The 24,992-nt window shown below is 48.7% G+C and overlaps 9 protein-coding genes across 9 annotated transcripts; 4 read left to right on the forward strand and 5 right to left on the reverse strand.

Moving 5' to 3' along the window:
- Positions 1 to 1,253: 1,253 nt before the first annotated feature.
- N7458_010310 (uncharacterized protein) lies at positions 1,254 to 2,037 on the forward strand (the record flags this gene model as incomplete). The annotated part of the gene is made up of 5 exons (XM_056913692.1): positions 1,254 to 1,364; positions 1,417 to 1,488; positions 1,542 to 1,763; positions 1,821 to 1,911; positions 1,973 to 2,037. 5 exons carry the CDS (start codon positions 1,254 to 1,256, stop codon positions 2,035 to 2,037), a joined length of 561 nt encoding a protein of 186 aa, XP_056762541.1.
- Positions 2,038 to 2,202: 165 nt separating this feature from the next.
- N7458_010311 (uncharacterized protein) lies at positions 2,203 to 5,292 on the reverse strand (the record flags this gene model as incomplete). Its single annotated transcript, XM_056913693.1, has 12 exons — positions 2,203 to 2,379; positions 2,524 to 2,704; positions 2,757 to 2,952; positions 3,015 to 3,233; positions 3,282 to 3,458; positions 3,519 to 3,699; positions 3,762 to 3,958; positions 4,011 to 4,232; positions 4,295 to 4,593; positions 4,642 to 4,883; positions 4,943 to 5,128; positions 5,203 to 5,292. 12 exons carry the CDS (start codon positions 5,290 to 5,292, stop codon positions 2,203 to 2,205), a joined length of 2,367 nt encoding a protein of 788 aa, XP_056762542.1.
- Positions 5,293 to 6,304: 1,012 nt separating this feature from the next.
- On the reverse strand, positions 6,305 to 8,334 carry N7458_010312 (Sugar transporter; the record flags this gene model as incomplete). Its single annotated transcript, XM_056913694.1, has 6 exons — positions 6,305 to 6,796; positions 6,865 to 7,417; positions 7,472 to 7,689; positions 7,746 to 7,758; positions 7,834 to 7,933; positions 8,076 to 8,334. 6 exons carry the CDS (start codon positions 8,332 to 8,334, stop codon positions 6,305 to 6,307), a joined length of 1,635 nt encoding a protein of 544 aa, XP_056762543.1.
- A 1,628-nt stretch (positions 8,335 to 9,962) lies between these two features.
- Positions 9,963 to 10,252, reverse strand: N7458_010313 (uncharacterized protein; the record flags this gene model as incomplete). Its single annotated transcript, XM_056913695.1, has 2 exons — positions 9,963 to 10,105; positions 10,165 to 10,252. 2 exons carry the CDS (start codon positions 10,250 to 10,252, stop codon positions 9,963 to 9,965), a joined length of 231 nt encoding a protein of 76 aa, XP_056762544.1.
- Positions 10,253 to 11,669: 1,417 nt separating this feature from the next.
- Positions 11,670 to 13,406, reverse strand: sxa2 (putative pheromone processing carboxypeptidase (Sxa2); the record flags this gene model as incomplete). Its single annotated transcript, XM_056913696.1, has 3 exons — positions 11,670 to 12,789; positions 12,863 to 13,145; positions 13,208 to 13,406. 3 exons carry the CDS (start codon positions 13,404 to 13,406, stop codon positions 11,670 to 11,672), a joined length of 1,602 nt encoding a protein of 533 aa, XP_056762545.1.
- A 2,982-nt stretch (positions 13,407 to 16,388) lies between these two features.
- On the forward strand, positions 16,389 to 18,029 carry N7458_010315 (MCT family MFS transporter; the record flags this gene model as incomplete). The annotated part of the gene is made up of 2 exons (XM_056913697.1): positions 16,389 to 17,794; positions 17,864 to 18,029. 2 exons carry the CDS (start codon positions 16,389 to 16,391, stop codon positions 18,027 to 18,029), a joined length of 1,572 nt encoding a protein of 523 aa, XP_056762546.1.
- A 1,042-nt stretch (positions 18,030 to 19,071) lies between these two features.
- On the forward strand, positions 19,072 to 19,977 carry N7458_010316 (uncharacterized protein; the record flags this gene model as incomplete). The annotated part of the gene is made up of 1 exon (XM_056913698.1): positions 19,072 to 19,977. The coding sequence occupies one exon, from the start codon at positions 19,072 to 19,074 to the stop codon at positions 19,975 to 19,977; it is 906 nt and encodes a 301-aa protein (XP_056762547.1).
- Positions 19,978 to 21,406: 1,429 nt separating this feature from the next.
- N7458_010317 (sulfotransferase family protein) lies at positions 21,407 to 22,486 on the forward strand (the record flags this gene model as incomplete). The annotated part of the gene is made up of 4 exons (XM_056913699.1): positions 21,407 to 21,483; positions 21,556 to 21,751; positions 21,825 to 22,126; positions 22,189 to 22,486. The coding sequence occupies 4 exons, from the start codon at positions 21,407 to 21,409 to the stop codon at positions 22,484 to 22,486; spliced, it is 873 nt and encodes a 290-aa protein (XP_056762548.1).
- A 164-nt stretch (positions 22,487 to 22,650) lies between these two features.
- On the reverse strand, positions 22,651 to 23,824 carry N7458_010318 (kinesin family protein; the record flags this gene model as incomplete). Its single annotated transcript, XM_056913700.1, has 2 exons — positions 22,651 to 23,422; positions 23,484 to 23,824. 2 exons carry the CDS (start codon positions 23,822 to 23,824, stop codon positions 22,651 to 22,653), a joined length of 1,113 nt encoding a protein of 370 aa, XP_056762549.1.
- Positions 23,825 to 24,992: the final 1,168 nt, after the last annotated feature.

The raw sequence follows: 24,992 nt of genomic DNA on the forward strand, positions 1-24,992 counted from the left end.
ATGCTCAATCAGCACCATGTACCCCTCCCTGGGCCATCTTTTGGTGGCCATGATGTCAAGATGTACCATAAGATAAGCCTCTCTGCGTTGCGGTGGATATACACCATGTCTTTTAGCCGGATTGAATTGATAGCTGGCTCTGCGTTTTTATTTCATGATACGAGATGTCTGCGTTGTAGATCGTTCAATTCGTAATTGTAATAGGTTCTATAAACTAAAAAAACACCTGTCCATCCGTACCCGCTTCACCAAGACAAAGCCGCAATGCCCATAAATCGAAAGTTGAATCAATATTGTCCACCCCAGTATCCCCTCCCACTAGCCCTCGTGCGCCTCCCCCGCCCACTAACACTAGATCTCCCTCGAATAGCCATCGACCCATACTCAGCCTCTCGCTCTCGCCTAATTCGTTGCTGATCGGGCGTCTCAAGCTCCGACGACTCCGACAAGTTCTCGCCTCTCCGACGGGTACTGGTACTGTTTGAGGCACTTTCACCTTCACCCAAGGATACAGACGCGGAAGCAGCCCTCGCCTGGGCTCGCTTTAGCATCGCTTCCCAGGTCGGCGGATCCAGGAATGGTTGTGGAGCTGAAGCGAAGGAGAATTCAATTCGGCTGGGGGTTTTATTTGTGGGTTCAGTTACTGGTTCGTCTTTGTTGGCGTCGAGGGCTGGTTTCATGTTCGTGGTTGGCGCTGTCGTGTTGGGGTTTAGCACTTTGTATACATGTTTTTGGTTGGTGGTGGTGTGTGTGGTTGGCGGAAGTAAGGGCCGTTTATGTGGGATTAATAGTGGGCGTTTTGTAGTCATTTCGAGTGTAGGAGAAGTGGAGAGTGCGTGAGGCAGGAAATAGTTCAGTCCGAGAGTTGGAAAAGCTGATCTCGAGAGTTGGACCGCGTTAAGCCTAATCGGATTTAGCGGCCAACTCTGGCGGGCCCACTCCAAATACCTTGGCATACAGCCCCACCTGTAATCTTCCTTCCTCCACATCTCTCCCACCCCCTTGCCATCGAACCACGGTAGGTTTCATCCCCCAAATCATCGAATTTCATCAAATATCTATCAGATATCTATCAGGTAACTAACAGGCTCACAGATTTGGCAATTTTTTAGAAAGTTTCAACAGTTTTTGGGCCCCAGGTGAGTGGTTGGTAGTGATATTGGTGGTGGGGAGTGGCCAGATATCTGTCGGACGTCTGGCCGCTCCTGAATGGGAAGGCGGTAAGTGGTGGCAGATATCTGACAGTTATCTAGATGGCTGCCTTCGAAATCAACAAGCCAAAGTTCCTTGTGAACTGCGGCGCGTTCGATCGGTATCTAAATGATGCCCCCTCTGGTGTTTTGACCCTCCCAGCATACGAAAGAGTAAGTGGATATCTCTCAGATATCTGGCGGATAACTGACTGATGATTGACAGAATGCGGATGATGAAGTCATCGTCCATGTTGGTGAGGTGTTTTGCCGGGTGCCGGACTGCGAGCATGGAAAAGTGAGCCTCTAGATATCCCTCAGATATCTGGCAGACATCTAACAGGCTTTTAGAAAGCCTTCCAGAAGACAGTTGGGCTTCGTGAGCACCTGAAGAAGGCCCATAGCCAGGACGGCTTTGCTCCCGTTACGCTGAAGGCTGGAAATCTGGATAAAGCCACGAAGGATGCGGCTAAGGCCTTTTTCAATGGTCTTTATAGCCGCGGAGCCTCGCAGGCTACCCCCGTTGCTGCCGCCCCGGCTAAGCGCCCTCTTCCACTGAAGAGAGGTGGTGAGGTAAGTGATGAGATATCTTCCAGATATCTAGCAGACAACTAGCTAACTATTATATAGGTGAATAAAGGCGAAGTCCTTCGTATCCTGGGTCTTAATGCCCGAAAGGATATCCCCTGCGCTGCCTGTAAGGCTGCAGACCTACCGAAAAGTAAGTATCTAGATATCCACTAGATATCCCACAGATATCTGTCATAACTAACTCTTCCTAGGATGCATTTTCAATAAGGCAATCTGCGATCATCTGGCTACCTTTGATATCCCTGAGGAAAGCTAGGATGAGGGACTAGATGAGGCTTAGATAGAGCGCCCCTGAGGTTTTTTACTACATTAATTTGTAGTTTTCCTACATAAATTGACGAATTTAACGAAATGTTTTCTCGACGTAGACCACGTAGATATATATATATTATAGAACGGAAGCCTCAGACGCTAGATATCTTCAGATATCTACCGGGTGTCTAGTTTCCTTCTCTAATTCTTCTAGCTCTTTCTGCGCTTTATATCGTCGGACCTTTGCCTCGATAAGCTCTGCTTGTAGCTTCTCTTCTTCCGCCTGTCGCCGTATCCTCTGAAGTGCAGCGTCTTGAAGCTCAAGTTGAAGTCTTTCCTCTTCAGCCTGTCTCCTTATTTGCGATAGAGTTATATCCTCGGGTGTTGACTGGTGACGATTATAAGGAGTAAGGCGCCGGGAGGCTGATCTAGAACGGCTTGATGAGCTTGTAGAAGATCGTCCACGAATCGGCACTCCACTACTACTAACCCGATCTAGAAGGGGTTCATTATCAAGTTGCGTCCGATTCCGGCTAACACGGCGCTGCTGCGCAGTATGTAGATGCCGTGTGAGATAGGCTTCTCTTGAGGAATCTGCATATCGACTAGAGATTGCCCATCGTTGACGAACGTCATACTCCTGGATGTCCTGGCGGTCGAGCTTAAGGGAACTAGAAGGGGTTAGATATCTACCAGATATCTAAGGGATATCTGGAGACTTACCTTAGAATTGCTGCAAGTAGCGTAAGCTGTCTCCCACGAACGTTTGATTTATGATAAGTCTGCTCCACAGCATTCGTATTCTTACGAATTGCCTCAAAGTACGGAGGTGGTGTATCGGAACAGGCTGGATTTAGGCCACACATAACCCACTCATGTCGCTTATGTTTAGCCCAGTCAGTGAGAGCGGGCTCAGTAGCTTAGTTGAGACGTTAGAAACCTGGTAGATATCTGCTGGATAACTGTGGGATATCTAAATACCTTCTAAAAAGTCGATAACTGCGTTATACCCTTCCCGGTCCTCGGCATAAAGGAGTTGCAGCATTCGTTGGCGTACACCAGGTTGACCACCACCAGCACGCCTCAGAGCATCGTCAACCCCTCTAGTAAAGTGAATATGGCAGAAGATAGCTATCTGACGTATTAAAACTATACCATCACGGTGCTCGGGATCGTAGTCGTGGAGAAAATCGGCAAACCCTGGAGAAGTAAGACATCTAGTAGATATCTAGGGGATATCCAGCTTACCAAAATATTGCTTTGCACACATATCAGCAACAACCATATCAAGTCCAAATCCATCGATAATACGCATTGGCGGCCTAACCCTAGTGATACGCTCGAGAAGTGTATATACACGCTTGAATAAGCGGTAGTAGCCTAGCCTTGTATCTTGTGTTGTAAACACGCGACAGAGGGTTCGGACTAGGACGAACGGTGGGTTAGATATCTGGCGGATATCTAGGGGATATCTGTTAAACTTACTACGTCCAATTGAAGGAAAGAAAGATGCAAAAACGACCTCCTTTATATCCTTATCTTTCACGCGCCTATAGGACATATCAACCTCATAGGATGAAGCCTTCGTTAAGAGGTGGGCTTGTCCAGTAAATAGACAGATAATCATGGGACCCTCAGGATCGTTAAAGATTTCGCGTGTATAATCCTAGCGCAATTAGATATTCGTTAGACATCTGTGGGATATCTAGGGGATATCTAGTGGCTTACCCTCATCTCCGAATTCCTATCACGTTCAAACAGAACCCCGTTGAGACTCTGGCCTTGTGGAAATGATAGAAGGCGATGCTTTCGAATAATAGCCCCAAGTCGATCTGTATTCACGAAGCTAACATGAAGTTCCGTAAGCGTATGATGCTGGTGCTGTTCACAGAATCTCTGTAGCTCTGGGCTCGCGAGAAATTTGCCTGAAGGGGTGTTAGATATCTGCTAGATGTCTGTTAGATATCTAGGGGATACCTGTTGTAAGATCTGGTCTGTTTATCCTTGTAATCAACCTCTTTAGACCCTCGACAATAGCTGAAGGGCTCCGCTTCGGGGGTACTGGAGGGTGGAGATGGCGGCCAGTGGATATAAAGACGAAGAACGGGCATTTCTGAAGGTCCTGGGGAATAAGCCAGTCGAATCTAACCTTACAACCTAAGCGCTCCCATTGCCCAGGGCCTTGGATATGGGAGTATCCTAGAGTCGGTAGATATCTGTTAGATACCTGGCAGATATCTAGATAATATCTAGCAACTTACCGCATCTTGGAGTACGTTTCAGTGTCCCTTCAACCGCACAGCATGACTCCACAAGACTAGGAATCTCTCCAGTCAATAAGCTACCCAGAAACTTAATGTCAATACTCCCGTCCCTAGCAATTGTGTTTGAGCGATAGTGATAGCCAGGAAGCTGAAGCTCGTTTACGCATGTTACTGCGTAGGTATAACCACCAAGCGGAGTTCTATCAGCGCTCTGCGTAAGGACTGGGAAACAAGAAGGTAAAGCAGCCTGACAGCTAGTACCGCGCTGGAAAAGGGTGTGCGTGCTAGAGAAATATCTACTAAGCGTTAGCTAGGTATCTAGCAGATATCTACTAGATACCTACGTATATGTCTCTCTGCGAACTTGATCATCTTCTATGAAGGGCATATTTTGCCGAATACCCTGAATAGTCGACCAAAGACCCTCGTCAACTGCTGTGTGCGACATTGACCTAATAATTGGGTCGCTATATTGACACACAAATGCACCAGAGCAGGTATATCGTGAGTGTGTGTAGTCAGTACCACGAAAACTATCATTCTTGCAGGCTTTATTAGCGTAGACTTGACGGTACGAGTACTGTACCTATAAGAGTATGTCAGATATCCGGTAGATATCTATAGGATATCTAGTCTGACACATACAGTTGTCAAGATCAATGCATGAACCTGCTCGGCTGTGCGTTCCCCGACAGGGATAACATAGGCATATCCACCCTCACTAGTCTGCGGGTACTCTGGTAGATCCTCAACGTATTCAATATCGGTAGCACTGAGACGGTGCCCCTTACTCTCGGTAAGCCAGGTCGGTCCTGGTTGATCGGGGCTCCACTAATAACATTTATGAGAATGTGACCTGGATATCTGCCAGATGTCTGGAAGATATCTAGTAGATATCTGCTTACTTGGCTCTCTCCCTCCCGTATCATCCGCTCCGTAATCAAACGATCATTTTCCTCATCAATCCTATCCGATTCACTCCCTGTGGAAGCCATGGTAAACGTATAATAAGCTGGGTATGTGAACGAGCTCGGTCGGCCGGCAGTGGGAAGGAAGGAGAAAATTCAATTTCTACGTGTGTGTGTGTATCCGCTTGTTTAATATACGGCGCTAAACCTGTTTCGGAATCTCACTTCGAGAGTTGGTTCTTAAAAGGCTTAGCGCATTTTAGTCAACTCTCGATGGTGGGTCATCCAACTCTAGGTGCCAGATATACACTCTGGGTGAGGTGATGAGATGATGTTGCGACGATATGGAACCCATTGACCCCCACACAGGTCTTATCGCCCTTATCGCTTATCGGCGGCCCTGCACTACTCCAGTACCATCAACCGTCGAGGACTGTCACAACTTCATCTGCAAAGCACTCCGTCAACTGAGAACCATTTTTTGCGACAGTTCCTTTGCCTGGGTTATATTATGTACTTGATTTTGCCCCTTCCCGCTTCCGCAACCGAATCTCCAATCCAAGATGGCTGGCTACCTATATTCCAGATTCGATTACGGTGAAGCTACGAGTGGCTTTTACAGAGGGTAGGGTTTCTTTGTCGGACCCCGAATGGGATCTGGACGATGAATCAGTCCTCATCATATAGATGATAACAAGAAGAAGCCTCATGCCGAGTCGGAGCTTCTGGCTTTCTCCACGAACAGCTGCTGGGCCATTTTGAGGCGCTTATAGTATCTCAACCGGTTTTTTAACACTTTTTTCAACCCCTCTTTTCATTCCTCTTTCCACGGGTTTACATTAGGTCCGTTTAGGATGAAACGGACCTAAAATGCACCTTCAGACTACGAGCCTTCAGACTACGAGACACTACTAAGCAGAGATATCGTATCAAAATAATTTTTTGATTTAATTGAAATTCATGATGGTATCTAGCATGCGTATATATCTAAGTTGAAGGTCCTTTGCGTTGCTCCATAACATGACAAACTGAAATAAAGAAAAAAAAAGGTTTTGGAAGTAATGTCTCAAAAAGCCCCATATACAATCTTCCATTCACTTTACAGAGTCTGCTTACCCCGAGTCTCAATCGGGAGTAATGTCATCGCGATAAATGCAGCAAGAATCAGTCCACCGGAAGCATAGATCGGCGCATCAGGGCTACTACCACCAGCATAGATAGCCACCAGCGGAGCACACAGACCAGCAATACGGTTCAGGCAGCTGCAGATACCAGTCGCAGTACCACGGACCGGGGCCGGGAAGACCTCGGGGGTGTAAGCGTACAGCACTCCGTACATGATATTCTGGAAGAAAGCCTCCAGACAAGTGCAGGCAAGCTGGACATTGGAGTTGGAGGAGGCAGTGAAGCAGAACAGCAACACGCCAGTGATCATGGTGGCGATGGCCATGGTTCCCTTGCGGCCGATATACTTGATTTCAACGGTGTAGCAGGCCAGTATTGAGCCGGGGACGCCGACGATCGAAGTAATCGCGTAGTTGCGGTAGGTGATGTAGTTTGAGTTGGTGGTACCGCCCGATTTGGAGAGATACTGAGGCAAAAGGCGTTGAACAGGGGGTATCCCATGCCAATAGTAGCCCAGCAGAACCAGAGAAGGACGGTGCTGAAACCCAAGCGCTTCGTCGCGAAGAGAGGACCGATACGCTGCATGGAGAACTTGGAGAAGAAGCGCTTTACGATCTGGGTGTGGGTGAGCTTCTCTTCCTCTTTGGTCTCAGCATAGCCACCGATCTCGTTGAGGATCTCGTTGGTCAACCACGTCTTGGTCTTGTTCTTGTATGCGATCCCGTGGACCGATGCAACGGCCTCTTCCTGGCGGCCGCGGGATAGCAGGAACTTGGGCGACTCGTACAGATGGAAGAAGAAGAATCGCGCGACGAACATGCAGAAAGTGAGAGCACCCAGGGTGAGGACCAGATAGCGCCAGCCCCAGTTCTGGCCCTTGGTACAGCCTTCCATGCTAGAGCAGCTGAAGGTGGGAATGTATGCCCAGGCGAACAGACTGCCAATCAGTTGACCGATAGGCCACCAAACACTCAACATGGTCAACATATTACCGGAGGCGAAGGGCAGGAACTCGAGGAAGAGAGCGCCATCAACCGGCAGATTTCCACCAACACCAAGACCAAGGCAGGAGTACAAAGCACAAACACTATCCAAGGTTAGCCATGGTTAAAACACACTGCACACAAGTTTAGCTACATACCCAATCCAGGTGGGACCACCACCCGCAGCAAGGCCAAAGGTACCAGCAAGGAACAAGGTCGTGTTGAATGCCCATCGACGACCGATGATGTCGGATGCGATACCCCAGAAAGAGGCACCGATGCACAGACCCAAGAACAGCGCGCAAGTTGTGAATCGGACATGCGACTCGGAGATACCGAACTCATATGATAGAGGTGTCAATGTTAGAGCAACTCCCTACAGATTGTTAGCGTCAGCCCAGGTGACCATGAACTATATCCAACAATTCTCACCTGAAGCCAGAGACTAAGTAGAAGAAGAAAAACTTTAGCTGGGTTCCCAACATCTAAAAAGAACGGATTTCCAGGGAAATAGGCTTACTTATCAGCGGTCCAGCCGAAACCACATAGGAAGAACAACTCCCATTGATATCGGCCCATGCCAATATCCTGGAGGGCGCGATTGATCACCTTTGCTTTACCTGCAAGAATACGAATATTAGAATCGGACAGAAAATCTTTACTCGCAGAACAGGATTGTTTGTTCACGCTGGGAAAGGAAGGCGAGAGAGGCGCTTTGGGAAACAGATTCAAGAACGAATTGAGAGGGACAATGGCACATACGATCATATAACGAATCACGGCCGGAAGTGGAGATATCAGACTCCACCTCCGCACGAAGAGCCTCGAGAGTCAAGTGGCTCGATTCACCGAGCGACCCAGCAGAGCCATTCTCGGAGGAAGGCGCACGGTCCAAAGACTTGCGGGCCTTTTCATCCGTGTTTGTAGATTTGTGGGCAGGAGCATCGGCCAGTGGTATCACCACTCCCGGGAAATTCTGGCGATCTTTCTTGAAAGGGGTCAGCTTTGAGAGGAGACCCATGTTGGCGGTTTATAGGCAAGTCGCGTTCGAAACTGATGAAAATAGAGTGAGCTTGTGGGGCTTGTTGCTCAGGGCCAAAAAAACGAATCGCTGCTATCTGCAAAGAATTTGTCGAAAACTTCGTGTATAAGGCAAGTTATCGTAAGTTGACCGTTGGGGCAAGACTACAGAATGGCGCAATGGAAGCAGCGGCGCACGTCGAGTCCTAAATCGTGAACCGGGCGGATAAGATCGTGAAGTCGTGGGCAAGTTCGCACAGGGAGAGTTGAAAGGTGCCGCAATGGAAGAATGGGTGTTCGCAACGGTCGATTGGGCGCAAAGTCGAATTGCTACTTCAAAGTAGTCGTCTGTTGCAGAATAGCCTTCTTGATGGTAGGTCTCCGAAGATTAGACCAATTCTTTCTGTTGTTTTTGCTTCTTTTGACTTTTGACAAAATCAGAGGACAGGCTCGACCTAAATTTAACCCAGAAACAAACTGTTCCGTGGAAAGAGAGTGGGTGAGGAAAGCTGTATGAAGCTATACCCCGGACCCAGAAGAGGAGAGAGAATGTGGAGAGCGGGGAAGTAAAGACGAGGAACTTGGACGGACGAAAGAAGAAGGGAAAAATGGTCAAAGGGTGGGACAGATGAGAGAATATATAGAATCCACGGTCTCACAGAATGCAGCATCCCTCCTTCCCTTTCCTATCTTTTTCCCTTCGAAATGGATTAAATTACGGGTTGGCCGTTCTGCGGTACAAAATGCGGCCAGGCCAGCATTGGCTCAATGGTAGAGAAAACGGGCCTATTACGGGTCTAGCGCGAAGGGCGGACGGCGCTAAGTCCTTTTGAGAATGGGCCCTGACGAGGACTTTTCGTGGGCGTATATACAAAGTGGTCGTCGTAATGTGAATACATGCTATGCATGCTGCAGAGACACGGCTCTAGAGAGGCAAATCCGCCACAACCTCGACCAAGTAGTTCAAGATATGCAGAGGCAAAAGAATCAGGCCATCCAGTCGGTATTTCTCGGCGATCGGGTTCGTCCGACTACGAAAGAAGCAAAGGGATGAAAATTTTTCTTTGAGTGGTAGGATGTCGTTTGCCAATGAGCACACGAAACCCAGCCGGTTTGGCCTTTGCAGTGGGACCCAATTCCATCGGCCGGAGTGGGCGATTGGGGCTATTTTGAACTGTAGCGTAAATTACACGAGCCGAGCTGAACAAAGTACAAAAGCCGATTTACAGTATCGCATATAAACCTACTCATAACCGCTTAGATATTCTTATATTTGTACTAGGATCAAGCAGGTTAATCCATATGATCGACTTGACGTGTATAGTACTATCTATGCATGACTTCACGGTTCGACAACGGGGTCAAGAGTGTCCTCCAGTCAACTGGTAATCCCAAAACCGGACAAAACACGGGCCGGACACAGTTCTCATCTCCACGTTGTGCGGCACAGACGTCATCCCGATCCCACTGCCTCGTTCCTGTCATCCCTCGTGTTTCTTTTCCTTTTACACTCGTCAACAGTAAGTCAATCTTTCAACTTGCAGATTATTCTCAGGCAGGATGACTACATTGATGTTTCTAATCAATCCTTGTGACACCTAATGAGCCCCCAACCCAACGGTGAGCCTCTCAGCCCGGAGTCGAGCACCCAACCCATTTCGTCTCCAACTTCTTGGCAGAGGCGCGAATCTTGCCGCTTCCGGGAAATCGAGGAAGTCCATGGGCGAGCGCCGTATTTTCGTTTTGCCGAGACCAATGAAAAGCACCAGAGCCTGTTGAAAATGGATCTTTTGTTGGCTCGTAGATTACCACTTCACGATCCGAGACTCACCCTTGTACCGATGGCGCTGGGAGGCGCCGCCCGCCGCAACGCCCATACCACTGCTTGTCGTAACGCCTCTGGCAGTCGCGCTGTTCATTTTATGTTTTTCTGGCCTTGGTGTGAAACTTGATTCTTACCGGGTCCACTTGGAAAAAGAACAAAGAGAAAGCAGACGTCGCAGAGTCCCTCGGCAACGACATGCGAGCAAAATACGGGATGACCCCTCATTATTCTCGGTGGGTTCAGGACGGCACCAACCGTCTGGAGACCACGCACCATCATACCATGTGGGATGGGATTATCTCGTCAGAAAAAGGAGACTAACATAGGACTGCATTATTACTGTATCACTCAAGAGAAACAGGATTTCTTGGGTTTTTTCACTCCACTGAGCGATATAAAAATTTTCACACCCTCTTCAAACCCCTGCAACGATCTGGAAGAACCTAAAGAGCCTATTGGGCGGATAGCCCCTGGCTCTTGGCGCAGACTGGGTATGGCGCTACAGGGATCCGAGGCATCAGTTGTACAACATGAATTTGTGGGTACGTATAAACAGGCTGCACAATTTAGATTGAATGGTTTACTCCTTCTGGAATAAGCAATTCAATTGGTATTGTGATCAAGTATCAGCGTTACTTTCTACAGTAAGGACTAAAAGTCTTCGATCTAATGTCAACAAGCGGTGTAAACAGATTGAATGACCTGCCACCATATACAAAAATTAGATGAGGATCATTTCCAGCCTGGTTGACAATAGAACTACTTGAGCATTTTCGGTATCCAAGTGCCGAGAGTTTTATAGGTCTGATTCCTTACCCAAATTAAAACCATTTGCCTATAGATTATCCAGCCCAAGATATGCATGCAACATGCACGAACGGCGGGCGTCGTCCCCAAAAGAGTTTGCTGTATCAACTACACGATCCGTATCTCATACATGTGTTCTTAACCAGCGTGGCGGCTGATGTCGAGTACAGAAGCACTGATACACCACCAATTCGTTGATAAGCTGCCTCGAATTCCCCCGGCCCCAATCTTGGCGAAGAAAATTTATACTCAAATGGGCAGGCCAGTCCCGGCATTTGACATCACAGGCTAAAGACACTAGGAGTTTCCCGCGGAAAACCTCATTTTATACTCGGCAGTCTTCACAGCTGCATATCGAAGGCGCTAAATTCGGGATCTCTATGCCACAAGCAGCTGTAAGACGGATGTTCACGGCCCGGTTTAAAAAATTTCGGGGTATGTAAACTCGGCATTGAAATACACTTACTTCTTGAACGTTCGCACGAAATGTTCTGCAATGAACTATGCTAGTCAAGTTGCGGCCAACGCGCGCTTACAGTCAGAAGTAGTCGAGCCAGCTATGAGAAAATCCGGACTTTCTTGGTGGACAATACATATTATTATGTGCTTCGTCACTATATACAGGACTAAGTGTTCATCTGCACGGCTCGCCCAATGCTAACCATCGCAATGCAATGAAATGTCGACTATATTTATAGACACCTTTAGATCTCCTCGGTGCGCTTCAGCAACCATTCCAGGTGGCGGTAGGCCACACGAGGCTGGTACTGCGGCTGCATGTGTCCGGACTGGTAGGTCTCCACCCACATGAGACCACGCTCATAGTGCTGAACACCCATGATACCCTGGGCACCATCCAGAGAGGAAGCGCCGTTCTCCGCAAAGATATCCTTGTACTGGAGATCTGGGATCTTAATATCAATTGGGGTGGAAGGCTTCTCCTGGAAACCGAGGTGGCCGTTCCAGGTCATGTTCTGGATGGCCAGCAGGGTGCCGTTAGTGATGATGACCATATCGAAGTCGCCGTTGCCGATGAGAACACGGTTTGTAGCCTCGATGACCTGCGGCAGGACGTGCTCGATCGGGTTCGCCGAGGTGTCACCCTCTTGCTCGGGACCAGAGCTGCCGCCGACGAAGACCGGGTTGTTGGAGCATTCGGCCCAAGTCACATTGGGTGCGTGTAGGGCCTTCTTGACGTCCGCTCGGTCGAAGTACACCGTCGCACCGGCGGGTTGGTAGACTAGTGAAGTCGGGAAGGCAAGCACATCCCACTGCAATGGGCACATCAGGTTCACCTCGTACAGATCGAAGCAGGGGTTGATGTTGAAGATTTCATTGTATACCATGTCGAAGACATCACAGCTCGCCATGCTGGTGTAGTTGAAGAAGAGAGGCGGCTGCTCCTTGGGTGGAGGGAAGGTCAGGTACTTGTCGATGAAATCGGCATAGCCACATGACTGGTGGAGGTGCTCCAGTTCAGCCATGAATGTCTCGTTGAAGTTGAAGAGGTTCTTATTCTCCTTCACGAAGGGAACAACGGGAATTTCCTCCTGGACGTAATCGAATTGACCAATGCAGGGATCATATGCCAATGCACCCTGCAGGTCGAAGTACTCCTTGTCCTTCTCGTCGAGCATGGCAGCCGAGATGTATGGGACGTAGCGGCCAGCATAGCTCTCACCCGTCACGTAGATCTTGAAGTTCTTAATACCATATGTCTGTTGGAAGTTCTTGAAGAACTTCACAAAGTCCTGTGCAGTCTCCTCCTGGGTAGTGGCAGTAGGCGTACCAATGGAGTAGCCGGTTCCGACTGGCTGGTCAACCCTGTAAGATGAGCCAGGTCAGTACATGCACTTCTCAAGACTTCTTACTTTCCATTCTTCTGGTAAGTACATACCAGAGCACGTTGGTCAAGTTGACCCAAGAGTATGGGTTCTCCACGGGTGCATAAGTACCTGGCAGCCAAAGGAAGCGCCCAGTCTCCTGGAGAAAGCTTTCCATGGAACTGCAGCCAGGTCCGCCATTCATCCAGATGGTGACTTCGTCAACGGGCTCTCCAATGGTAGGTTGGAAGATATAGAAAAGCGCCCGCGACTCATTATGCATGTCAATGGGCATGAGGCCCGAGTACATCTCGCCGATATCAAAGGGGACGTCGGGAAGGTGCTGAACCAGGTTTTCTGAAAGGGTCAGTCAGTCGCAAACCCACATCATCGTCCATTGTTTTTTAGATTTCACTTACTCTTAGTCTTCTCGTTCAAGAAACGGTAGTCCTTTGTGGAGCGGATTGGCTTAGCATGGCCATTATCGACGGCCCGCTTGGCTCTCTCCAGAGGATCACGGGCGAGCTGTGCGAGACGTCCGTGTTTAGATGCAACAACAGTGTCCACGCCCAGGGAAAGGGCCAGCACAGCCGAGGCCAGGATTGATTTAAACAGCATCCTGTAAAGATGAAGGGTGCGAAGAACCCAAACTCGAGAGAAGTAGAAAAGGAGGTCCCCTGCACACCGATCTACTCACGAATGGAGTGGAGCAATGGAGCCTATTTAAATGGCACGGGGAGACGTGCGGCCAACACAGATAAACGAGCAGTTCCAAGTATCTCTCCATTTCCTTCGGCGTGGCGATTGGGGGACTCCAGGCCCAGTATGGCTTGGCGTTGGCCCACCAAGCTACTTAAAATGCGGCTAGGCGAATGCTTCTTCTACGCCTCCGAATGCAACCCCAATTCCGGCCAAAAAGCCACTGATATCAGCCAAAGACATCTGTGCAGGCGGGGTAGACCGTCCCGCCTAACTTGAGATGGCAGGTCGTCAGGATCTCGACAGCTGATTTGGTCTCGCGATGGGGCGCTGTCTGCCGTATCGTGCCTGATGAATTCATTTCGGCCACGGCTCTGAGGCGATTCTTTATTGCTCCCAAGATGTCCAACAAACGAGGAAATTCCGTTGGACTTCATGGTCCTCGGGCGCTTCGACGCGGAACGCAGTAAATTAGGGCTTGCCGGGCCAGCGTCGGATTCCGGGAAATGGATCTCTCGCGATGATGAAGCTCGTATAGGCGGCAAACAAGGAACCTCATTCAATTGGCCTGGGTTATCTTTTTCCCCTCATCTGCAGAGAACATAGCCTCTCTATCTACCGTATTCCGTGGTGTTCACCCCGCTCGGTTAAATCGCGCATGGGGGTGGCGTGAAGAACTGACTACAGCAAAAGGCATCATATTGCATAACAACAAAGAACCTGGGTCAGCGGACCGCCTCTCCCGATGAGGCAGTCTGTGCGGTCGGTATTGGATTGGTCGGGGTTATTGAGATGAACTAAGTATGTAGTCAACCCCTGACAATCATACCCGCCGAGGCAAAGCTTGTGGTATTGTGCGGGGACAATGGCGTTCCTGCGAATTGGGAGCTGCAATGGTACCTGATCGTAGAATGTTCAAAAGATGATTCTAGCGCTTCGTATAAGGCCTATCCCATGGTGAAGATAATGCTAAGCTTTTTGATCTTTGATTCGGGGGGCATCTGTTGGTCAGTGCCTGCATATTCGGATGTTACTCTTGGACAGAGCCTCGGCTTGAGATGAAACTCTGTTGATCGGATGTGGCTGGTCTGGCAAATTGCATGCGATAAGGGACCTCGTGCCGTGTTTCTTATCAGCTGGACCGTGCTAGAAAGTACAAACGAGCTAGCCAGCACGAGCTAACAACACCAACCCTTGCAACTCAGTGATAAGGACAAATGCCCAATCCATAAGTTGGTTTGACACATATGAGCCTAGCCATATCATCTAACTCAATAATAAGCAAAATGATCAGATAAAGCCGTCCGAACGCAAACATCTGCACAAACGTTGTAAACAGGCCGGGACCCAACAGAGATGACTCAAACGGCCATCGGTCCCTCCCTGATTATCCGATTCTAGAGCTCCGGCGCTAATAAAATAGCAGATATCTCTTACACTCGAGTGTTATTTCTTCTTAGCGGGGATGAAGGATCGAAAGTGCAGGAAGAACCTTAGAGCTCGAATTGCAAATGTATCAAGCATCAACAAACTAATATACCCACCAATGATTGTAGTCCTTGCTGTGGTCCACTCAGGTCTTGTTCAAGCTTTTTTTCATGAATCCCAAAGAAATCTATGTTTCCAGGAGATTTCCAGGTCGCTTGAGACCGACATGAGGAGAAAACAAACCAAAAAAAAACAAACCCCAAAAAAATATAAGCTGGACTCGCGGGGAATCGAACCCCGGACCACTCCCATGCTAAGGGAGTATTATACCACTAAACCACAAGCCCAGTTGTATATGAGCTGGTCAGGAAATGTGCTACATGAAGGAGAAATTATTGATCTCCACTGCTTGAAGTACTTGTCTAGGGCAGTTGATCGAGCATGTAATATGAATCACCGAGAGGTTAGCTAGCTAGACTTTGAGCCAGTAAGAATGATGATTATATGGTCATCTGGGTGCTTTGTTCTTTGTAGATTGCCGAGTGGATGACTATGGATACCTTACAAAACTTTCCGCCAAGTTTGTTTGTTTTTGGAAAAGCATGAATATATATATGTACTACAATTTGTAGTTCGTCAGGTGTAACTCGATTGGTCATAGTAATATCGTGCAGGAAAACGTTGCTTACGCCCCTACGGCCCTAGAAGGTGATCAATATCACCATTAATATGTCAGGCGATGCTGTTTCCCCTTTGTTCTGTAATTACTAGGTACACTGAATAGTTAGTTGTTGATGATATGAAAGTGTAACTCATCGAAAATGACTTGTCGGGTGCTCCCGCCTAGTGTTCGGAAATTTTAGCGGTGAGATGATGATGTGATTTGGTAATTTCTCCGAGGAGCTGCATGACGCACTTCGGACAGTTTGCCCTATACAACAGTCAACAGTGGCGCTCTATCGGGCGCCTAGGGCAATGAGAGTCTTCTGGAAATCAGATTAGCAATGAAGATCCCTGCTCATCTACACAAAAGTGACACGCCCCCCAGCCATGTGGTTTCTTAATAGCGTAGCTCCCTTCAGTAACATCTAAATGCGGAAGTGGAGGCGACTCACCCGCTCCGCCAAGGCCCTACGTACCAATAGCCATCCAGATCTTGGTTCGAAAATTTTTGTCCTGAGCCGAAAAGGGCATAGAAACCCCCCTAAAAACACGCCCAAGGCCAATGGGGAGTATTCCGCTCTATGCGCTACCTTTGAGATACCCGGGGTCTGGATGATGACTGCGGCTTATTTGATTGCTAATGGGGACCCCTCTCGCTCTCTGTGCCTTTCTGTTAATGCCATCCAACTTCCCAACTTGGCTTTATTGTCAGACTTAAAGACAACCAACAGTTTCATACTGGACAAAGCATCATAAATATCATTACGGCATTCATCATTGCGGAAAACATACTGGGAGACTCCGCGTATGATGTCCACCGAGGTCCAGCCCAACAACAACACATCCGATGCAGCTGCTCACGATGACCACGCCCTCTCAGATAGCAATCATGCTGACGAGGGCATCATAGCTGCGGCTACCGAGATGCAGACTACCACCGACTACGATGAGAAGACAGCGCAAGTAGAGTTGCAAAAGACCACGACCAAAGTGACAGATCCCGAGAAGCAGACCCCGGCAGATTCAACCCACCAGCTACCCGAACAAGAGCAGACTTCTGCGCAAGACGAAGGTGATTTCCACCGGACGGCGTCAACAATAGCTCCGTCGCATAGATCTGTTCACAGAGATCCTATGAGCAGAGTGACCACAGACGCAGAAGGAAACACTTACCCGGAAGGAGGACTGGAAGCATGGCTTGTGGTTCTTGGCAGCTTCCTCGGTCTTTTTGGATCTCTGGGGCTTCTCAACACCATCGGCACACTTCAGGCATACATTGAGAGCCACCAGTTGAAAGATTACAGCTCCGGTAGCATAGGATGGATCTTCGGCATGTACGCCTTCCTGACCTTCTTCTGCGGTGTGCAGATTGGACCCATCTTCGATGCGCAAGGACCTCGTTTTCTTGTTCTCGCCGGATCGATTTGTGAAATAGCCATGATCATCCTCCTTAGTTTCTGCACCAAGTACTGGCATTTTATGCTGACGATAGGTGTTCTTGGCGGAGTCGGTGTCTCTCTCATCTTCACCCCAGCCATCGCTGCGATCGGTCATTACTTCTATGCACGACGAGGACTCGCAACCGGAATCGCAGCTACTGGTGGCTCCGTTGGAGGCATAGCCTTTCCTTTGATTCTGCAAGCCCTGTTCCCAAAAATTGGATGGGGTTGGGCTACTCGCGTCATCGCATTGATCTGTTTGATCGCCTTTGGATTCGCGAACCTCCTCATCAAATCTCGATTACCCAAGAAGGAATTCTCGAAGGAGAATGTCTTGCCCGATTTCCGCATCTTCCGTGACATACGATTCACTTTGACTACGGCGAGCGTCTTCTTCATCGAATGGGGCCTCTTCGTCCCTATCAGTTACATCTCCTCATATGCTCTGGCCCACGGCTTTTCCACCGAGTTCTCTTACCAAATCCTGGCCATCTTGAACGTGGGTTCTTTCTTCGGCCGATCGCTTCCGGGGTTCTTTGCAGATTTCCTGGGCCGTTTCAATGCTCTAATCGTAACCGTGGCTCTGTGCTTGCTCTGCAATGCGTGCCTTTGGCTTCCTGCCGGCAACAGCTTGGCTTTGCTTGTCATTTATGCTTTGGTGTTTGGTTTCGCTAGCGGCAGCAATATTAGCCTGACACCCGTCTGTGTTGGACAGCTATGCAAGACCGAGCATTATGGTCGGTATTATGCAACTGCCTACACCATAGTGAGCTTTGGGTGAGCCTTCCCTTGTTACCTCTAATGTCATTCGTGCTTTGAACTAACGTACCGTCCGTTCTCTACCAGAACTCTTACCGGCATACCGATTGCTGGTGAAATCCTGACTCGTTGCGACGGACAGTATTGGGGCCTCATTGCTTTCACCACCGCCTGCTACGCTGTTGGTCTGGCATGCTGTACCGCTGTCAAGGTCATCGAAGTCGGCTGGCGTCGCCCCTTCGCCGTCTACTAGATTCTTCTCCCTCATCAAACGGGCACCTGATGCAGGCTCGGCTTTATAATTTCTCACCATCGCACGGCTTTACGACCCATAGACCAAAAGTGATTTGACGGCGAAAGGAATTTTTCTCTTATTGTTTAATTTCAATTGTCAAAATTATTTTCTCACATTGGCGTTGATGTTATTTGTTATTTCAAGCGACCACCAAGTGCATCCGTGTCGACATGGCTGGCTTTCAAGTTCGGTATATAGCTTCTCCCAATGTTCTTCAGTCAATAAAGATAAAATACAATTCATTAATACAAAATTTCAGACATTTGTACAGTTATTAAATACCTAACTAACCGTGTGATGCGATCATTCGGTTTGATCGAACAAGCTCGAGAGCTCCTGCCTTAAAAGTTGGAATTTGGCCCCGAAGGGAGGTCATCAAAAGTGGACCGGTGCTTTTTACCGTTCACCTAGATTGCATCTGGCCGTGAAAATCTCTCGCATGAGACTTCCGCCCAGGTACCTCGACCCCATCACGGTCTATGTAACCGGAAAGTCACGATGAGGGTAGCCGGGAAGCCCAACCGTGGCATCAACCTTCCGATGATTTCCAATAGGACGTCCCAAACCTGCTCAGCACCACGGCACCATAAACACAGGGGCAAACCTAAGGCTAGACGACACCGAAACTCAAATATGCAATGTTTTCTTAAGTTCCGACTCCCAAAGGAATGTGTCATGACATCGAGTACGGATCACTATGAGGAGAAAATTCCGGTGCGCTACATATTACGAGGTCTTTGCTGCAATCCAGACTTGATCTTCTCCTAGATAGTGTTTATGATCCCACACTGTCTTGCTTTTGCAGTGTGCTTTGCTCTTGCTTCTATTGCTCTTGATTCTCGCTTTCCTGGCGAAAATACTATCCGGCGCTTGTCTCCGTCGAGCTCGTTTGTTCAGCAATCGGATTGGCCGCCATACGCAAATTGCAATTCAAGCGAAAATTGATCCCGACTGTGTTCTTTTCTTTGGGGATCGTGCACCGATATAGCTGGCTTCGATCATGTTTTCGAAGAACTGCTGGTCCCTGCTGGCCGTTTCTTGCATCTTGTTCGTCGGCTCCCCAGTTCGAGGCGAGGAGGCTTCTAATATTGAACGCGATGCCAATGCCAAACTGGGACAAAGAGTCAATCCTGATCTAATGGGTGCTATGCTCATGGCTCGGGAATCCAATGATCAAAGCCCTTGCAATAGCCAATGTCACATATCAACCGCTTGCCCTCCCACCACTACACCTGCCGTGGCTTCCTCGCAATCACTCTCGTCTGCCATCTGTGAAATTGCTACAGCTCTCTGTGCTGCCTGTCCCCCGAGTGTGACCACCCATCAAACGACAATTACAATCAGCAGCTGTCCCCTGGCAACAGTCACAACAACCGTCACCGAATGTTTCGGCCCTCCTCCGAGCACATCTACCTCCTCGTCTCTACCATTCTCAACCCCGGCCATTTCGACCCCCAGCTCCAGCATTCGATTCAGTAATTCTTCATCAATCAGACCACCGAGCTCAGCCGCTCATTCAAGCTCTAGCGGTCTACCTAGCACCACCAGCATCCCGACCACACGCAGCTCGACTCCAATGGGCCCCGGCTTCAGCAGCACCATCCCTCCTCGCACTGGCAGTAGCACTCTATCCACTCCCCTCACAACAACGGAATCTACCCGCCCAACAACCCCTCGTGGCAGCCAAGGTACCCAGACCATCACTCGACGCAGCCCTCCTGGTATAGTCCGACGCGAGATGATGGGAAACATCACCGCAATAGTCACTAACACGACGAGAACTTTCGCGAATGCGACAACGAGTCGTACACTTAATTTAACGGGCATTCTCACGGAGACGACCACGACGACTACCACCACTATCGGAGTCTTCCCCAGGTTCCAACGTGTTAGATATCGGGACTAGGTCGCAGGTTCGTCAGGAGCCCGGGGGCTCATTGGGAATCAACCCGAATGGTGATCGATGGTGATCTAGAGGGTGGAATTTGGCTATCGCTTTCTTTTCTCACTATTTCTTCTATTTTATATCATAATATTACTTGCTGGGGCTCTATAGAAGCGGATAGATAATGACGATCGCTTGCTCTCGTTCTGCCAATTTCCAAGTCGCATTTCGTACCTGATGTGTGGTTAGCGAGGGGAGATTTAACACGTGTGCGGTCATGTTGAAGTTAAAGAAGAATCACCAATAGATCCAACACGGTCTGAAATTATGGAAATAGATGCAAAGATTATTGGTGCAAAAATGCTGAAATCTAAGAGGAAGAAGAAGAAGGAGAAGAAGAAGAAGTCTGATCTCAGAGCCTCATAGCAAATAAGCTTAAGTTGCGGTTGGGCAATGAGCGTGTCTCGGGATGGCCCCATTTTAGAGGCGAATCGCGTGATCAGATCTATATCTACCTCGAAGATAAGATTTATAGTTTCAAGATACAAGCTTACGGGAGATTAGACGCACTCAAATTTGGCAAAGAAAACAAAAGCAAAAGGCTTCGGTCAATGAGTGGTCGGATGCTGACCGAAGATCAAGAAGACGAGTGTCCCCGCGTGCACCATGCTTCGTCGGAAACTTTCACAGAGCTAGGGCCAGGTGGAATTCAAGAATAAGTTCAACTAATAATAATAAAGATAGATCCTCTGTGTCCGTCTTGCAAATGATAGAGTGATGGATTCTCCAGATCAGAAACCCCTGACCGCTTGAAAATCGATGATCAGTCATCAATGTCCACTGGGTGCATTTGCCTTTTCTGACCTAGTGCTCTCCCGTGGCAAGGTCTCACTCCTTGAACAGGACATAGACGAGGAAACAAAACTCAATGATATTAATCGTGCCAGCTTATTCGGGTTGAGATTCCTCTGCCCTCTCAAGACCCCCTGAACGGGCCTTAAGCTCCCAATCGCTTCACCGAGACTGGAGAGGACAGACATCCATATTCCAGCTGCTGACTGGCGGTGGGTCCAAACTCTGTCCGGTTTGTGAAGTTGGGGAATGAGAAATTGTTTAGCATCTCACCAGTCAGAGCCTCAGTCCTGACAAATCATCCTCATAGGCTGACAAACCTACCAAGGTTAAGGTTGCATCACTAAAAGTAGTTCTGATATCCCGCTCGTGGCTGGGCCAAATATGAGTGCCCACCAGCCTTGCCACGGAACCAGTAGACCGCAGAGGTCACTGAGTGGTTGCTTTAAGCCCCCCCCACCAGCTGTTCGACCTAAATTCACAGATACGGTGGTCAGCTACAACCCCCACCTCTCTCTATTTTTTTGAGTTCCATAAAGCAAAGCTGCTCCCTCCTAAGCTTGATTTCCTTCCTCTCGAAAGTTGCACCTTCACCAAGATGTCACGACACATTGATCAGGCTCCCGCTCCGGCCAAAGTCCGACCTGTAAAGGTGGTCGTGGCCAGCCCTAGTCGGTAAGATTGTGGAATCCCTGTAGCCTGGTCTGCAAAAGAATGCAATATGCTAATCTAAAAGGGCCGATCTAGCTCAGGAACTATGAGTATGTTCAACGCAATGAACATACTGGGTTTCAAGTCATACCACTTCTCCGAGTGCGTTCTTAATAACGGCTTGCCGCATCTGAGATTCTTCAATGAGGCACTCACTGCGCAGTTCAACCGGTTGTCTGGAATCAGACGATACAACAAGGCTGATTTTGATAAGTGGATGGCCGAGTACGACGTGAGTCGATATCTTCTTACCCCAACTTTCATCCAGCTTGAGCCAAAGTGGTCTTGCAACTAAAAATGCCTAGTGTATTGTCGAAATCCCTAGTTACATGGGCAAAGATCTCCTCGAAGCGTACGCAGAAGACCCAGATGTGAAATTCATCCTCACTGAACGACAACCCGAGAAGTGGGCAAAATCCGTCAACAATTCGGCGGGCGACTTGGTGCAAATGTCAGAGAGGTTTCCTATGAATATCGTGAAGCACTTCGATCCCCTCCTCTCCGAATTCATGAGAGTCACTGCCCTCATTTACGGTGGCCTTGCTGCGGGCACGCGGCCCGGTCACCCAGACAACGAGCGGGAGCTCTACGCATATTACAATGACTAGTACGTGGATCAGAGCCTAACGGACGGGACGAGAATTGAACAAGACTAATAGTCCATAATAGTATCAAATTGGCCAAGGATGTCATTCCAGCGGATCGTTTGCACGTCATCACGCTTGAGAACGGTGTGGATTGGGAGGACATTTGCCCTTTCCTTGGCTTGCCAGTTCCAGACGAGCCATACCCGATACCTAACGACCCTGCGAATTTCAAGAAACTGGTTGACGGTTTCATGAAGCCGAGAATGACGGCAGCCCTCCTCAGGTTAAGCGCCGTTGCTTTGCCAACTCTGGGAGTCGTTGGATGGGCATCCTTCCAGTACGGACCGTCGTTGTTGGCTTCTTTGAAGGAAATGATTTAGAGGGCCCCGAGAACAAATTTCCAGCAGATTTGCACGCAGATAGAGATATTCGGCGGAGCAAAATGCTTGCTAATAAGGAGGACATAGAGGCAATCTGGCTTTGATCCAGTTATATTATAATTTCTTAGAGCGTTGGTTCTAATATACGCTATACTCTCACCAGTCTATTTCTTGTCCCCTGCAACTCCCACCAGACTTCCATACTTTAACGTATTCATCGTAGCAGCGAACTCTCTAACCAAAGGTGAGACTGTCAAATCATCGCAGAATCCGTAGTTATCAGACGAAGCCCGAAAGTGCAGACGTAAGACCATAATGAGCGGCGATGATCCAAAGGGGACTCGAGCTAGATTCTGAGCCCGAGCCCGAATCACCTCCTTGAGAGCCAGAAGATCAGTATTAATCTGTCTCCTTTCTTGCTTCTCCTGAGATGTCTTGTTTGGCCTTAGTCCATTCCTTGCATCAAAGTACTCTGAACCAGCTAGATCCACGAGCACAAGCTTTCCTCCCAGACAGCCATGGCGACGGGATATACTCTGGAACAGGTTTGACTCGTGCTCCTCGGCAGATGTGACTTGTGCTTCGAATTCGGCTTTTCTGGCCTCTGCAGTGTCGATGCATGCTTGATCCACCTGATAATCAGGATTCGGGACATACTGCTCTTTCTCGTTCTGTATAAAAGCCCGAATTTGTCCCTCCAGATACACATCCGTCGCATATTTGCCCACTGGAACGAGCTCAGATTGTCGCTCGACAATCGCATCGCGGGCCTCAAGTAGATCCTTAGTGACGATCTCAAACCCAATGACCGCATGAGTCCGCGAACTCTGGTCATGGACCGTCGACGTCCCTGTCGCGCGAAACTTGATTCCTGCATGTAACTCGCTCGAGAGATCCTGGAAACTCCAGCATGCCTTGGTCACAATTGGTCGCACTCTGACTTTGCGCGTCCTCGAGCATCTCTATCTTTCCTCGGATGTAGACCTGACCCTCCTACCCCTCGCGGACAAAGCATTCACAGCGCCCGTTCAAGAGATCAAAAGCGCTGTTCTTCCGAAGCTCATACATGCGAATCCCAATACCTAATTGGTTGCTGCCATCGTTTGCGTTCAGACGAGCGAGCTCTTGCATTAGATGACGGGTAGAAGCTAGACAGGGACCGAGCTCTTTGGTGGTCTCATAGTCATATCCGATGATGGTGTGAGACTTTCCACTTCCTGAATGGCCGTGTGCAAAGAAATTGCTTGGTTTACCCTGCAGGACTTGCGGGAGGATAGGGGCCACCGCTGCATTGAAGATGGCTTCGTTGTTGTCGTTGACTTCAAAGATTCCAGTCATCGACGGCTGGCTCTTCCATGACTGATCCCGACTTGAGGTGGATTTGCACTGTGACGGTGCAGCGATGGATATCGATGAAAGGGTCTGGCCATCTGGCGTAGTTTCGCGCAGGATCTCTCCGTGGCCGCATACTCCTCCATCGAGTGAATACCCTGAACGGTTGCATTGTAGCAGTAGAGGTGTAGTAGGACTGCCGTTTCATAGATCAGTATGGCTGGATCATTGTAATAGATATCCAGCTTGAGCACCCTACTTGTTTATCCACGTGATGTTGTGTGCGTTCCCAGGGTTGCAATCCTGGCTCCTCTACAGGCACCAGACTGGTCAGTAAATAGTGGTTAGTATGGGGTGTCGAGGATGAGCCATATCCACAATAAGACAGCACAATACGAGAGCTCAAGTGGTGATATACAAGTATATACAGTCTATTGCAGCCCGTCATGTGGTTCACAAATGCATTGTAGACAAACCAGAAAGCTAGATTCATACATATCGCATCTCTTATTTTGTGATTGTATTTCCGGTGGACCTAGCAATGATTGACCAATATGAATGCCTATTAGAGCATGAAAGAGTATCTCAATGGTTCTCATATGGCAAAAGGCGATGTAGGGAGCTACTGTAGCAAGTGACTGAAAGAGGTTTACATCTATTACCCGCCATGATAACCACTTAAGACGGACACTTTACCCTAGGGAGAAATAGAAAATCCAAAGAAATAATAGGAGGGAAAAATAACCTCGGAGCCTTGATCATGCTATCTGACCCAACCTAGCAAGTTCGATCAAAAAGTGGGAAGCCAGCTAGATACAATACAAATGTAGGAATATCAAAGAAGAAAGTAAACAAAAAGAGGCTCCTCGGCTAAACTGTAAGCGAGAGAATAGATGGCAAGTACGACGGCAATGAAAAAACCGGATCCTTGGGGGCGACCAAGAAACGAAAAAAGGAAGCAAAGCCACACCCCCCTTCTTAATTGCGAACTCCTCCTTCAGTAACCCACTTGACTGCCGAACCGATCCAGGTTCCTATCAATAGATATGCGCCAAACACCACCCGATAAAGGATCAAACGAATGCGATGATTGAAAATGATTGGGGGTACCGCGGTACCACCATGGAGACGATAGACGAACGATGATAATGAGATACGCGGGTATGAGCAGATC

Source organism: Penicillium daleae (assembly GCF_028827525.1).
Source record: "Penicillium daleae strain IBT 16125 chromosome Unknown utg000008l_segment0_segment0, whole genome shotgun sequence".
Taxonomy (NCBI): Eukaryota; Fungi; Ascomycota; class Eurotiomycetes; order Eurotiales; family Aspergillaceae; genus Penicillium; species Penicillium daleae.